The sequence below is a fragment of the Condylura cristata genome, unplaced genomic scaffold (assembly GCF_000260355.1).
Source record: "Condylura cristata isolate star-nosed mole 26May11 unplaced genomic scaffold, ConCri1.0 scaffold00004, whole genome shotgun sequence".
Taxonomy (NCBI): domain Eukaryota; kingdom Metazoa; phylum Chordata; class Mammalia; order Eulipotyphla; family Talpidae; genus Condylura; species Condylura cristata.
Window position 1 is genome coordinate 60,647,845 of NW_004567105.1, and position 12,462 is coordinate 60,660,306.

A 12,462-nucleotide genomic window follows, 5' to 3' on the forward strand; every position below is an offset into this window, starting at 1 on the left:
AGGAGCAACTCCAGGGGACTGGCCTTGGCAGAAGGGGCCTTGCAAGAACCGCCCTCTTTCCCAGTCGGTTCAGCTACAGTCTCCGATGTACAGGCAGGAAAGTGAGGCCCAGGGTGAGGGGAGGTCATATGCTCGAGGAAACCGGGGTTTGAACACAGGCCAGCACTCCAGGCTCCAGGCTCTGGTTCCCACTTGGGGCCCCTCACGCATGCCAGTAGGTAGCCCCAGTTCTCCCACCCCTCGTCCCTGGGCCCTGCAGACTGTGTACAGCCACCGCCTGCCCATTCCACCCCCAGTCAGCTGCTTCTGCCCTTCCTCCCACACCACCAGGACTGTGTGTTTAGCAGTTTCCACACGTCCAGCGCCCGGGGATGGACTGATTGATCTGTAACACCGAAAAAATAATAATGGCTTGATCGTTACTGAGGATTAAAAGTAATCCTTTCGCTGTGGCTATTGCAACTCCGTTATTCACGAGTCAGCGGGCTGACCTGGGCCTTCAAGCCCGTGGGACTCCACGAGTTCAAGGAGGCTGGCGGCTGGGGCCTCCCTCCCTGGGTCTCCCTCGCCTTGGCTGCCAGAGAGGCTGCAGGAGCCGTGTGCCTGGTGCCTGTGAATCCCAGCGTCAGAGCTGAGCCCCGAGAACATGAAGGAGCTGGTAACTCCTGGCCTGAGGAGACAGCTCCTCAAGGCCAAGGCCCAGTTTGGAGACTCCCACTAGTGTTTGTAACCCCATCAACTCAGTGGCAGGGGGACCTGGCCAGACTGCTCCCACACCTGCCCCAGCCTCTGGGCAAGGAAAGAGGGCATGGAGTGATAAGCCCAAGTCTCCACCCCCGGGATGCTCCCTCTCACCCAGGCCAGGTAGAGAGCTTGCAGGTGCTCGAGTAACATCAGTGACATCTTGTTCACCACACATGTCACACCGTGATGACCATCGTGGAAGGCTGCTGCAGGCTTGGGGTCAAAGTGGGGTTAAGACGTGGTTTAGGGGGCCCTCTCTGATGGTGCGGGTTAAAGCACAGCACTATGAAGCTATGGCAGCCTCTGCAACACGAGTTCGATCCCAGCCAGGGAGGTGACCCACGTGGTATGGCAGACCTCTCCTGATCGCTGCTCCCCTCAGCAGTGTACTTCGTCAATATGCCTGTTCTGCTCCCCACACTGACTCTGGTGAATCTTCTCAGTGCCCGCACCTCTGGCCTGTACCCCAGTTCTTATGTGCATAAATAAATAAATCTTTAAACAAAAAAAAGAAAAAGAGAGAGAAAGAAAAAGATGTGGCTTAGGCTCAAAGGAGGCCCAGAAAGGAAAATAAGGAAGAGGAGGTGGGCACAGGTAGGCCTTTAACGACTTCAAGAAAACTTCCCCTTTGATATGCAGAGGAATGGGGAGTTGCTGCATAGTTGTGGGGGGGGCAGTCAGGGGAAAATGGGGCTGGCCACATAATCTGATCCATATTCGAAGGCTCCAGGTAACATGTGGAGAGTAGAAGACGCAGGGCAAGAGAGGACAAAGGAGCTTGGGGTGGGGGCGACAGAGACTAGGCAAAGGACACATAGTAGGTGGTTCAGTGAAGTCAAAGAGAGGGCAATGGTCCCGCAGTGCATGGGCTCACCCCAAGAGGGGATGTTGTGAGCCCACACCCCAGGAAGATGCCCCGGAGCTCAGGAGGGGCAAGATGTAGGAACAGCGAGGCCTGTGGTTCCTGGAGCACAGGCATGTGAGGCCTAGTAAGGGGAATAGCAGGAGAGGAAAGTGGAGGCCAGGAGGGACTCACACTTGAAGAGAGGGTGTGTAAGTCTGAGGGGAATTCCCTGCCCCGTGCGCATGAGTGCCTGTCACCTAGTTTCCCAGCTTCAGCTCTCTTGGCCTGAGGAGGAGAGGGGCCCAGGCCTCGCTCTGGACAGTCTCTAACCGCCTGGGCTGGCATCCTGCCCCAGAGAGTAGAGGTCAGAGCTCTGCAGGGAGTCCCCTCCCAACCCCCCCCCCCCAACACACACACACACACATTGCTTCTTGTCAGGAGAGAGGGAAAGCTGGTCTCTGCCCTAATGGAAAGCTGCCAGGCTTTGGTGGAATCTCCCTCTGTGTGCCCCACAGGCCTGACTGGTGGTTGCGAGCATAGTGTCCCAAACACCAAGGCCCTCCAGAACAGGCCTTCTGAGCTGGGGCGGAGACCTGGAGGCAGGACCATGGGATAGAGCAGGATGGGATGGGAGACCACAGCCACGCTAGCTTCACCCAGGCAGGTGGCCCTGTGGACTGGGCCTTCGGACCTTGGTCATGGCCAGGGCAGGGCAAGTGCTGTGGTGAGGACCAGGGTCAGGATCCCAGCCTGACCCAAACTCACTGTGACCGTATGCAGTCTGCTCAGTTTTGCCTGGATGTCCTCACCTAAGGAGAAGTGCCAGGCACGACGTGAACCGTGACAGAAACACGTGGCATGTGGCTGGCCTGGGGGGTACTTGGCATGAGTAGATGGCCAGTTAGTCATAGCCAGTGAAGGCCAGTAGGATTTCGCTGCTCAGGGCTCAGGCTTAGTCCCATCTGGGACCCCCAAGACTTCCTGGAGGGACAGTATCCATGGTTAAGCATCTCTGGGCAGCTGGGGGCCAGACCCTGCAGGTGGCCGAGTCCCAGACCTCCTCCAGGGAGCCTTCCCTCGTGTACCAATTTCCCACTGCACTGAGCTTCCCAGAAGCACAGTGGCTCCTCCTGCCCGGTGGTTCTGCCTGCTTTTGTGTCTGTCTCTCCCTCTGGACGGCGTGAGGCCAGGGCTCTGCAACACCTCACGCACAGCACAGCCTGGCACCAGGTGTGACTGGTACAAGGTGGGGAGGCCTGGTGCAGGAGCCTCAGAGGAGGACACAGCCCCAAGGCCAGGCCAGACCCCTGGGAGGGACCTGGAACCCCTTCTGGGAAGGGCTTAGGAAGGAGGGAGAGGTCAGCTGTGATGGGCCTGGCTCGACAGAGATGGGCTCTGGACACCTCCTGCTGGGCCCTGAGTCAGTGGGGCAAAGACTTGTCGGCGAGACACCCCGCCACTTGTAGTGGTTTACTCTTTGCTGGGCAGCGCCTTCTTTACCAGGAGCACCTCTTCTTGACTCTGGCTTTCAGGGGGTAGGGAATGGGGCTTGAGTCCAGATCTTGGTCCTGCTGTGTATAGGGGGTCCCCCTGTCATCCATGGACAGGCGAGCTGCCTGACTGATGGGGAGTGCCGTGGAGATGGCCTCACCTCACCTTTCCTGTGAACCAGCTGGGGGCAGGGAGGGGCCCACACAGCAAGCCAGGGAATGTCTGAACCGAGCAGTCTTGAGGGTCTAGCAGGATGGAGGGAGGCTGAGCCAGCCTGGCCCCAGAGAGCGCTGGGGCGGAGAAGGATTCGGGGTGAACGCAGGCCCTCCGCAGCCTGACCTCCTTTTGCTCTTTCCTTCAGAGACTGGCTGACGCGGCAGAGGGCTTCCAGAAAGCCCACCGCTGGCAAGACAACATCAAGGTAAGAACTGCAGTGCCTCCCCAGCCGCTGGGTGCTGCCAACCCAGCGGGGGTGTGAATGTGGGGGAGGGGAGTCTCCCAGACCCACTGGAAGGGTGCCAAGGGCTCCGTCAAACATTCAGCAGACATCTGTGGCTTCCTTGGTGATGGGACACGGGGCGCAGTCACAGGCTCTCGGTCCAGCCCAGAGGAGCTGTAGAGTCCCGCGGGTGGGCATCTGAAGAGATGCCCTTCGAAGCTGGCGACTCCTTGGTGGTTATGGGGTCCCCAGACTCCTTGAAGAGCTGCTGGCACCTCTTGATTTCGGTTCTTTTCAGAGACTTTAATACACTGCCCTGAAAGGCTCCACCCCCTTGCAGGCCTTCCCTGCCCGTAACCTAACCGTCTCCCAGGAGGCCCTCGGGCTGCACAGCCACATGCCTCTCCTCCCACCTAGTACAGCTCAGAAGGGGCTCAAGCACCAAGGGAGCGGGGGTGTGAGAAGCCAGTGCAGAGTTCTAGAGGGCGGGAGGGCCCAGAATGGGCAGGGCGGGGAAGCCACTGCCCAGCATCATGCCCAGGTAGCCCTCACCAGCTGTGTTTGACATTGGGCCTGGATACACCTTCACCCTTTTCTGTCAGATCAGGGGCTCAGAGGGTCGTCATAAACTGGAAGGGAAACTGAGGCAGCATTCCTCCCAGATTCAGGGAATCCCAATGCCAAGGGTACTGGAGCCGCCAGAGGTCAGAACAGCCGGCAGGCCTCGCTGGCCTCCACGGCAGCCTGGGCAGATCTGGGCGGTGCCTCGTGGTGGGCTCTCTGCTAAACACAGGGAGAGGCACCGAGCGCTGCCCTCTGGGACCGGGGGACCAACATGGAGACAGTAACGGGGGACAGGGACAGTCCCTGACAAACTCCAGCCCTAGATCTGGAGAGGCAGGAGGGAGATGGGTAAGAAAACTGAGGCCGAGAGTGGTCTGGTCACCCTCCCCGAGGTGACCTGTAGGCATGATCCAGGCCACTTGAAGCTCTTGCTCCTCCCAGGCCTCATCCCCCAGACCACTCTGAGCCCTGCCACAGCAGAGCCTACACAATAGCATGCTTTCTCTGCTGCCAGGCCAAGCTAGGTGGTCCCCAGCCCTAAGGCTGCAGGAGCTGCCCCCTGCTGGCCTCCTTCCCCTCACCCCCACACCCAGCCCCATCCTGTCCTCCAGCCACGTTAAAGCCTCACTCCAGCCCTCTGAGCCCTCCACCCAAAAGCCCTCCGTTCCTCCTGGAGGCCCAGATTGTCTGCTCTTAACAGGTGCAGCTGCACCCACTCCCTGCCCTCAGTCCCTCTACCTCTGGACAAGGAGCACCCTGCACTCCTGCTCCCCGCTTCATCTGTTCCTCACTGTGCTTCCCACCCCCACAGGCAGGCAGAGCAGGCACAGGAGTCAGGGAATAAGGGATGGACCCACCTTCTCTCTCAGCCCAGGCCCCAAGTCTGAAGAAAGCCCATGGGTCATCCCTGAGTTCAGCTGCTCCCAACCCCTGAGGCAGGAACAGCTATCCCAGCCCAGCGTGGGCAGCATGGGGCTTACACGATGGAGGGCCGGAGTGTCGGGGTGAGACAGGTGCCGCCTGAAGACCTGCTTCTACATACTGCTCACGGTGCCTAGGGGACCCAGACAAGGGCATCGGCCTCTCTATACTGCAAAGGACTGGCTGGCGTTGGTGCTGCCAGTCAGCTTAGGCATGCCTCGTGAGAGCACGGTCCACATAGCAGGCTTTATAGGTGCTAAGTGGGTGATGGTGTGATTTTCTAGCTTGTCACACCAGCCCGTAGGCCCTGGGTGCTCCGCCCCGAAATCAGGCAGGAGTGGGCTCCAGCTGGTCCCCTCTGTTCCCCCAGCTTGACCTGAGATGCCTCCAGCTGTGGGTGTGACCCAGGACCTCTGGCCCAGCCTCGCTGCCCAGTGCTCACCACCCCAGCCCACCACTGCAGCCCATCTGCCTGCCTGACCCACCAGTGCCTGAGCCAGGGTGCAGCTGTAGTCACCCCCCTCCTTTCCAGCTGCAGTGCCAGGCCCTGCTGTTCCCTGGAATCGCTGCTGACGGACATCAGTGCCTCGTGGTGGCCTGTCAGCCCGTGTGCCGCTGGCCCTGCCTGGTCTGCTGGGGCTGATGGCAGCTGCAGAAGGGGACTGTGCGTGCCACGGGAATGGGCATTGTTTTTGTCCTTTGCAGGTACACTGGGCACACTGCCCGCCCTGAAGCCACATCCTTCCCAATGACCTTCAGGAGGTCCTCGGGAGAGCCACCTAGCCTGTCACAACTCCAGCCTCAACCTCAGGCCCTGTCTACAAGCCGGGTCTTCCCTTGGGAATGCCCTTTCCTCTAGAAGGGCAAACCCCTCCAGCTACCCGGGTGGGGTTTCTCTTTCTAGCTCCCCACTGCCGACAGTGCCCACCTTTGGCACCTCTGTCACAGCCGCTCCCAGGGCAGCCTCCCTGGGCCGTCCCAGGGGCTCTCGTGTCCACCTCTCACAGAGCTCCTCTAGGCCTCACTCAGCCCTGCCCACTACTGTGCTCGTGCCAGTCGGTGCCCTCTGGACAGAGTGGCCGGAGGGTGGGGGAGTGATTGACGTGGGGAGGGTGCCACCTCGTCCCGGTCACGGAGGAGGCCCTGGTCCCTGAGACCAGACTGGAAGCCACTGCTTAAGCAGGAAGGTGTGGCCCTGTGTTCAGACTTCTGAGAAACCATCACTGGAATCCTCACACACGCACGCACACTCACATACCACAGCACCAGCTCAGGGAGGTGGGAGCTCCTGGCCTGCAATCAGAACTAGGACAAGAGAGCAAGCCCCCCTGCGCCCCTCCCTAGTCCCACGTCTCGACCCCCCACTCCTGGCCTGGGCAGGGGCAGAGGATCTAGAATCACAGCCCTTGTCTCACCCCTTGGAGGCCAAAGAAATGATGGCTGGTGAGCGGGCGGCACCCCATGGCCCCCACAGACAGGCAGCAGGTGTTCTGGCGCCCATTACAATTAGGGTGGATGAAGACTGTCCACCTGCTGGACACTGTGCCTGGCGCCAGTACCACCCTGTGCCAGAGTGATCTGCCACCAAAATTGCCACTGGGGGGAGCTGGGCCAGAGCACGGTGAGTAGGCGGAAGAGGCCACTGGCCCTGGGCCTCAGTGCCACACCAGGGCCCACAGGAGACAGGCCTGCCCTGGCATCTACAAAGGAAGCCGTTCCACTCCAGGAGTCTGAGAGGAGAGGTGACACTGGGGACCTGGAGGGAGGGCTGTGAAGGCGGGGCGAGGCCAGAGGCCCGGCTGGACAGGACAGGTGGCCCCCTCCGCCCAGGGTCTGCCCCAGCCATTGGGCCCACTGCCTGCCTGTCTGCCAGGCCGGCGACAGACGGCTGTCTCAGAAAACAGTCCTCTTGGCTGAGCTTAGCTGAGCTGAGCTGAGCTGGCAGGGGGCCAGGGCAGGAAGGCCAAGCATCCTGACCAGTGCAGCGGGTAGCTGGCCTGGGCCCTGCCCGGGGGCCTGATGGGCAGGCGGCAGCCAGGTCTGGCAGGTCACAGCAGCCACCTTCCACAGAGCTAACTGTAGTGCCACTGCCACCCCCACGTTCACCCTGTGTTCACTTCTCACCGTCCCCACTTACCCGTACGCACTGTCAGCTGAGGAGAATGTGTGTGCCATCTACCCAAGGGCTGTGCGGCTTACCCCTCATGTGCCATCTGTGGGCACAGACCCACACCGGGTGGATGAAGGGGGGTGAGTGTGTGAGCTCAGAGCGGACGGTTCCTGCCCTGCGCAGTTTGAACAAAATGGCCCCTAACTACCAGGAGACCGAGAGGAGTAGATACTTAATATGAGGTACTAAGGACTCCCATTTCACCCCAGCTGAGGGGCTTCTTCCACATGCAGGCCCCAACTGTGGGTTGAGTTGCAAATATGAGTTGCAAACCCCTCCATGGGGTGACCCAGCTCCCTGTTTTTTAGCACCCTCAGAAGAGTCGTCATCCTGATTTTGTAAGTGGGAAATCACAACCCCAAGGTAAAGCCTCACTGAGGCTACAGGATTCAACAGGCACCCCTTGCCTCATCGGTGAGACTGGGGTGAAGCCAGGGCTTCCTCCTGGGGCCCTGGGGCCCACTGACTACTCAGGATCCCAGCTCTCTCGGGTTCGGCATTCGAAGCCAGAGCCCTCTGCATGTTGTCTGTAAGAGGTGCTGCCTTCTTTGGTCTATCTAGTGGACGGGGCACCAGTGGTGGACACTGGGGCACGGTGTGAGGCAAAACCACACAGAAGCCTTTCCAGGGACCGCCCCCCAGCTTCCTCTGCCATCCCCCCAGCTTCACATCACCTTAAGCATAGCGACCACAGCTGTGCTGACGATGTCTTCACACACGGGACTTGCCCACCACCATCGCCTGCTGCTCTCTCTTCCAAGGAGGGCAGGACCTGGCCCTCTCAAGTCAGGAAGCATGGGGAAGCATCTGAGCCCCTGGGAAAGAAGCAGCAGATTCCTGCGCCTCACTCATCGTCTGCAGAGGCCTGACTCCTCCAGCGTAGCAGTGCCCCCGGGGCTCTGATGCCAACACCTGTCCCCCCACTGAGACCATGGCACAGCAGGACAAATAGAGAAAGGACCAGTGCAGCAGCTGGACAGGTGGTCCAGTGAGTGCAGGGTGTCCCGGGCATGGCCTGGGTGCAGCAGGTCACAGCCACAGCCTCTGAGGAACGCAGGGGCCTAAGGGGGGCCGACCCCCACCAGTGCCCTTCCCTGCCTTTGCAGACGGTTTCCCTAAAAAGTTGATGAGTGAAGCCCCGTGCCCTAATCTGCAGTCCTGCCACCGCGCTTGCCTGTTTTCATTACGGAGGGAAAGAGCATCAGAGCCGTGTTTATAACCCCCCTTTAGATAACAAATCACATTTTCTTTTCACCAGCGAGTGTGTTGAATTGATATTTTTTCCCCTCGGTTTAATGGGTTTGTGTGTTCAGGAATGATCTTCATCAACCGAAACTCCTTATTGTGTTTGATGTAATGTCAGCTTTCATTAAGCGCTCCGGTCGGAGCCGAGCACGGGGAAAGGCCCAGCACCCTGGAGCCGGCCCCGCCCCCCACCTACCCCAGATGGGACACCTGGGCTCCCGTCTTCACGGACCGGTGGGTGGGCAGGAGGGGTGCAGGTGAGTTGGGGAGGGGGGCTGCAGCCAGGTAGAAGCCTCCCCTGCCCCTGAATCGTGTCCTCGTCTGTGTGACGAGGTCACAGGCTGTTGGTCACAGAACCCTGTAACAAAGTGTCAAGCGCCAGACACAGTGGCTGCCACAGATGACCAAAACTATCAAGTCACCTTCGGTGACGTTCAGGAGGTTGTCTGTGATACTGCCCAAGTGTTCTAGAGTGCTTAGACCATGCCTTCACGTCCAGCCAGTGGCCTGCACCCCCAGACCTCTGATGGCAAATAAGCCCAGCAAACCCCGGCACTAACCACTTCAAGCCACGGCCTCAGACCCATCACCTGGGCAGTCAGCAGGACCAAACCCATCCCTGAGCGTGAGGAGCTGAGTTCAGAGAGGGAACACCGTCACCCTGAAGTCACACAGCAAATGGGACTAGTCAGGCCCGGGCAAGGGGTGACCAAAGTGACTTCTATCACCATGGAATAGGGCTGGCTGTGCTGGCTGCTGACAGCCAGACCCCTGGGAGCATCTATGTGTTCACCCCTCCTGCTTGAAGACCACAAGGAAACAGGCCCCGGTAAACAAGCAAGCCTGCCTTGCTGCAGATTTTTGCTGAACAAAAAAGGGCTGCGGAGCGGGCGTCTGAGACAGTGGCCCTGGCCCTGGGGCCTGCGGGGCAGCTTCTCCTGAGTGGGTGGCTTGATGGCTCCAGGTTCACCTTCTGGCGGCCTCTGTCAGCCGTGCTCAGTTCTGATTAAAGATCATTAAACATGAAATTAGCCCGTTTGTGTAACGGGTCCCTGGGGTGACCGGTGATTATGACGCGCAGATGGCCAAGAACCCAGGCGGCGGGCGGGCGGCGGGGCCAGCCTGGGTGTGGCCAGCACAGGCAGGCGGGGGCCGGAGGCGGCGGCAGGCTGGGCTGTGTTGTCTCCCGCTCCTGTTGTGTGAACCCCCTTGTATTTCACAACAAATCACAGATAATTAATAAGTACATGCCCGTAATGAGCAGGCTTTTTAATAGAAGAAATTGGAAGATGCAATGTCGAGTCATTATTTCACTCTTACCCAGACTCGGCTCTATTTTCCCATCTTCTCTCTCCCCCCCACGCGGCCTGCCTCAGCCAGTCTCTGCACACAGGCTGCTTCTGACTCTGCCTCCCAGCAGGGTTGCCGGACAGGAAGGACCCCGGTGCTGGACTCTGGGGGGCTGTGACCCAGGAACTGCACCCTTCTGTGTGGGGCCCCTGAGGACATCCTGGCAGGGGGTGGGAGTGGGGCATAACCAATCTGACCCAGCCAACCCTCCCTGAACGGACTCTGGGGCGGTAGGAGGGGCAGCCAGACCCCAGACCGGGGGGCTGGGTGTCTTGGCTGCACCCCGGGAGACTGAGCTGTGAGTATTGAATCCTCTGTCCCCCACAGGAGGAAGACATCATGTACTATGACGCCAAAGCTGATGCAGAACTGGTGAGTGTCCCCACCTGCACAAAGAGCAGGAGAGGGGCTGCCAGAGCCCCCTGCAAGATGCATGTTGAGATTCATTGCCCCACGCTCTGAGTTCAACCCTGCCGAGCCCTGGTGGCTCGGCCCCCAACCCTGCCCTCCCAGGACTCCCTCCGGGCCCTGACTCCCGGGGCTCACAGGCACAGCTGCACTGCACAGTGGGGCAGATCCTGCCCCTGCCCGCGGGCGGAGTGAGGGACCTCTTCTCTAGGCAAGGCCAGTGGTCAGTATCAAGAGGGGCCCAGAGTGCACAAACCAGGAGAGAAGGAGAAATCGGGAAGGGGGTCCCCGGAGGTGGGTGGAACTGGGGTGCAACACCACAGAGTTAAGTGCATCACAGGTCAGGACAGCTGCGCTCCCTGCTCCCCCCTCCAGATAAAGGGAGACCTCCAGGCCAGCTGCGGCCACCACATCGGAAGTGGCATGGCCTGACAGACCCAGGAGCTCCCCTGCTTTTTTGCCTCCATGTCATTGATGGGTTGGGACCACCCTGTGAGATAGTGAGGGCCCCATCACCAGAGGACCCACAGGAAAGTGATGTGACCACTTGGGTGGGAGGAGACCTACAGAGGAGTCAAGCATGTCTCAGGGCGCGTAGAGCCCACAGGGTCTGGTGTCCAGGCCCAAGTCCTCCTGCCTTTGAGACTAATGTCACTGAACCCAACTGTTCCCTCTGTAAGCAGAAGTATCACAGCAGCTCAGTCTAGGGGCCCACCTGTGCTAGCTAGTGCAAGAACCCCAAAGTCCAGTTTTCCTCTCCCAGGCCTGTCAGGCTAAGGAGGAGTCCTGAGGGGAGCAGGAGGTGTCCAAGGATACCATGAGGTGGGCAGGCTGGGAAGGAGCCCTGCACAGGGGCCACGGTGGCAGGCTGGCCAGGAGGGCAGGCGGGCAGGGGGCCCGCTAAGGCGGGGTGGGTGGGCTAAAGCAGGTGTGCTTCCCCTTGGCTGAGCCTCTGTGGCTTCCAGAGAAGTTGCTAAAATTAAAGCTGGAATCTGAAATTCAAATGAAGAGCGAACCTTTAATTAGACCCTGAATCTAATTCCTTACCTCCCCCCCCTCAGCAGCGGGCTGTAATTTTAGCAATCAGTGCATTAAATATAAACCAGGCGACTGCAGTTACCCCACCATACAAAACCCTGGGTGTGGGGGTGGCACCGAAGGGCTCCTTGACCAGCCTGGTGCCCCGCCCCCCTCCCACCGCCCCCGGCAGAAAACCCTGAATTTCCTGCTCCCGGCAGCCCCCAACTGTATCCAGAACCCCCAGCCCCTGGCTGTGAGTCACTGATACCCTGGCCGTGGCCCCTTAGACATCTGCTGGGGAACCAAGAAAGGCCCAAGCAGGGAGATTCGTCCTGGGCAGGCCGGGTTCTGGAAGGCCAAGAGCTCGGCCCCGCCTGGCCCTGGTATAAATACCAGCACAAGCACGTTTGCTGAATCCCCTGCTTGTTGTGTTGTTTTGTGTTTTTTTTTTTTTTAATCTTTGCCAGAGGTACAGTTAGAGATCTTTCTAGACCATTTACTTTTAAATTACCAGCCAGAAGGTGGGGGTGGGGGAAAGAGAAGGAAGGAAAAAGTTCGCCAGCTGATAGCTTATCAGAACGGAATCCAAATGTCACATTAGTTGGAAAAGTTGGGAGATTAAATTTTCCAGCGCCCTTCATCTGCCGCTGACATTTCGGGGGCTTTCTTCTCCCGCACCTCTCCCTCCCCTTTGCAGAATGTGATTGGTGCAGGCCTCAGAGGCGGGGGCTCAGCTCTCTGGCCTCCATGCTCGAGGCTGCCTGCCCCAGCTTTACCGGCATCCAGGGGCTTCTGAGGGCCTCTCAGGCGTGCTGAGGTGGGCCGAGAGGCAGCGCACTGGGTGAGGGACGATGGGAGGGCAGCACAGGCCTGGATTTTTCTGTGCAAAATCTACCCTTGAGGAGCTGAAAGGGTGTTTGCTGCAGACCATTCAAGTAGCGCCAGCCCCTACCAAGCCAGCTCACTGCACCTCCCACCCAGGCAAATAATCCATCCCCCAGGCCTGAGGGTGGACCCAGAGCACCCCCAGGAGAGGGAGAGATCATCGGGTGGGGGGAGGCTCGAACAGGCGGGGCTGGTCACCCCTCCCTAGACCAGACACAGCCCAGACAAAGGACAGGAGGCAGGAGGCAGGGGCTTGTCCAAGACCCAGCCACCCCAGGGTCAGCTCCCAGGAGAGATGCGGGAAGAGAGAAACCAGCTCAGCTGAGGGTGCTCGTGAGGGTCTTGAGAGGCAGCAAGGAAACCTGTGGCTGGCTCACTGCT

The 12,462-nt window shown here is 59.6% G+C and overlaps 1 protein-coding gene across 6 annotated transcripts in view; it reads left to right on the forward strand.

The window, feature by feature from the left end:
- CACNA2D2 (calcium channel, voltage-dependent, alpha 2/delta subunit 2) overlaps positions 1–12,462 on the forward strand; it is a 130,161-nt gene that overhangs the window by 95,988 nt on the left and 21,711 nt on the right. For all 6 annotated transcript variants that reach the window (XM_012720388.1, XM_012720389.1, XM_012720390.1 and 3 more), the window contains exons 4-5: positions 3,441–3,500; positions 10,096–10,140. In XM_012720388.1, the coding sequence (XP_012575842.1) occupies positions 3,441–3,500; positions 10,096–10,140 (105 nt within the window). The remainder of the gene's footprint in view (positions 1–3,440; positions 3,501–10,095; positions 10,141–12,462) is intronic.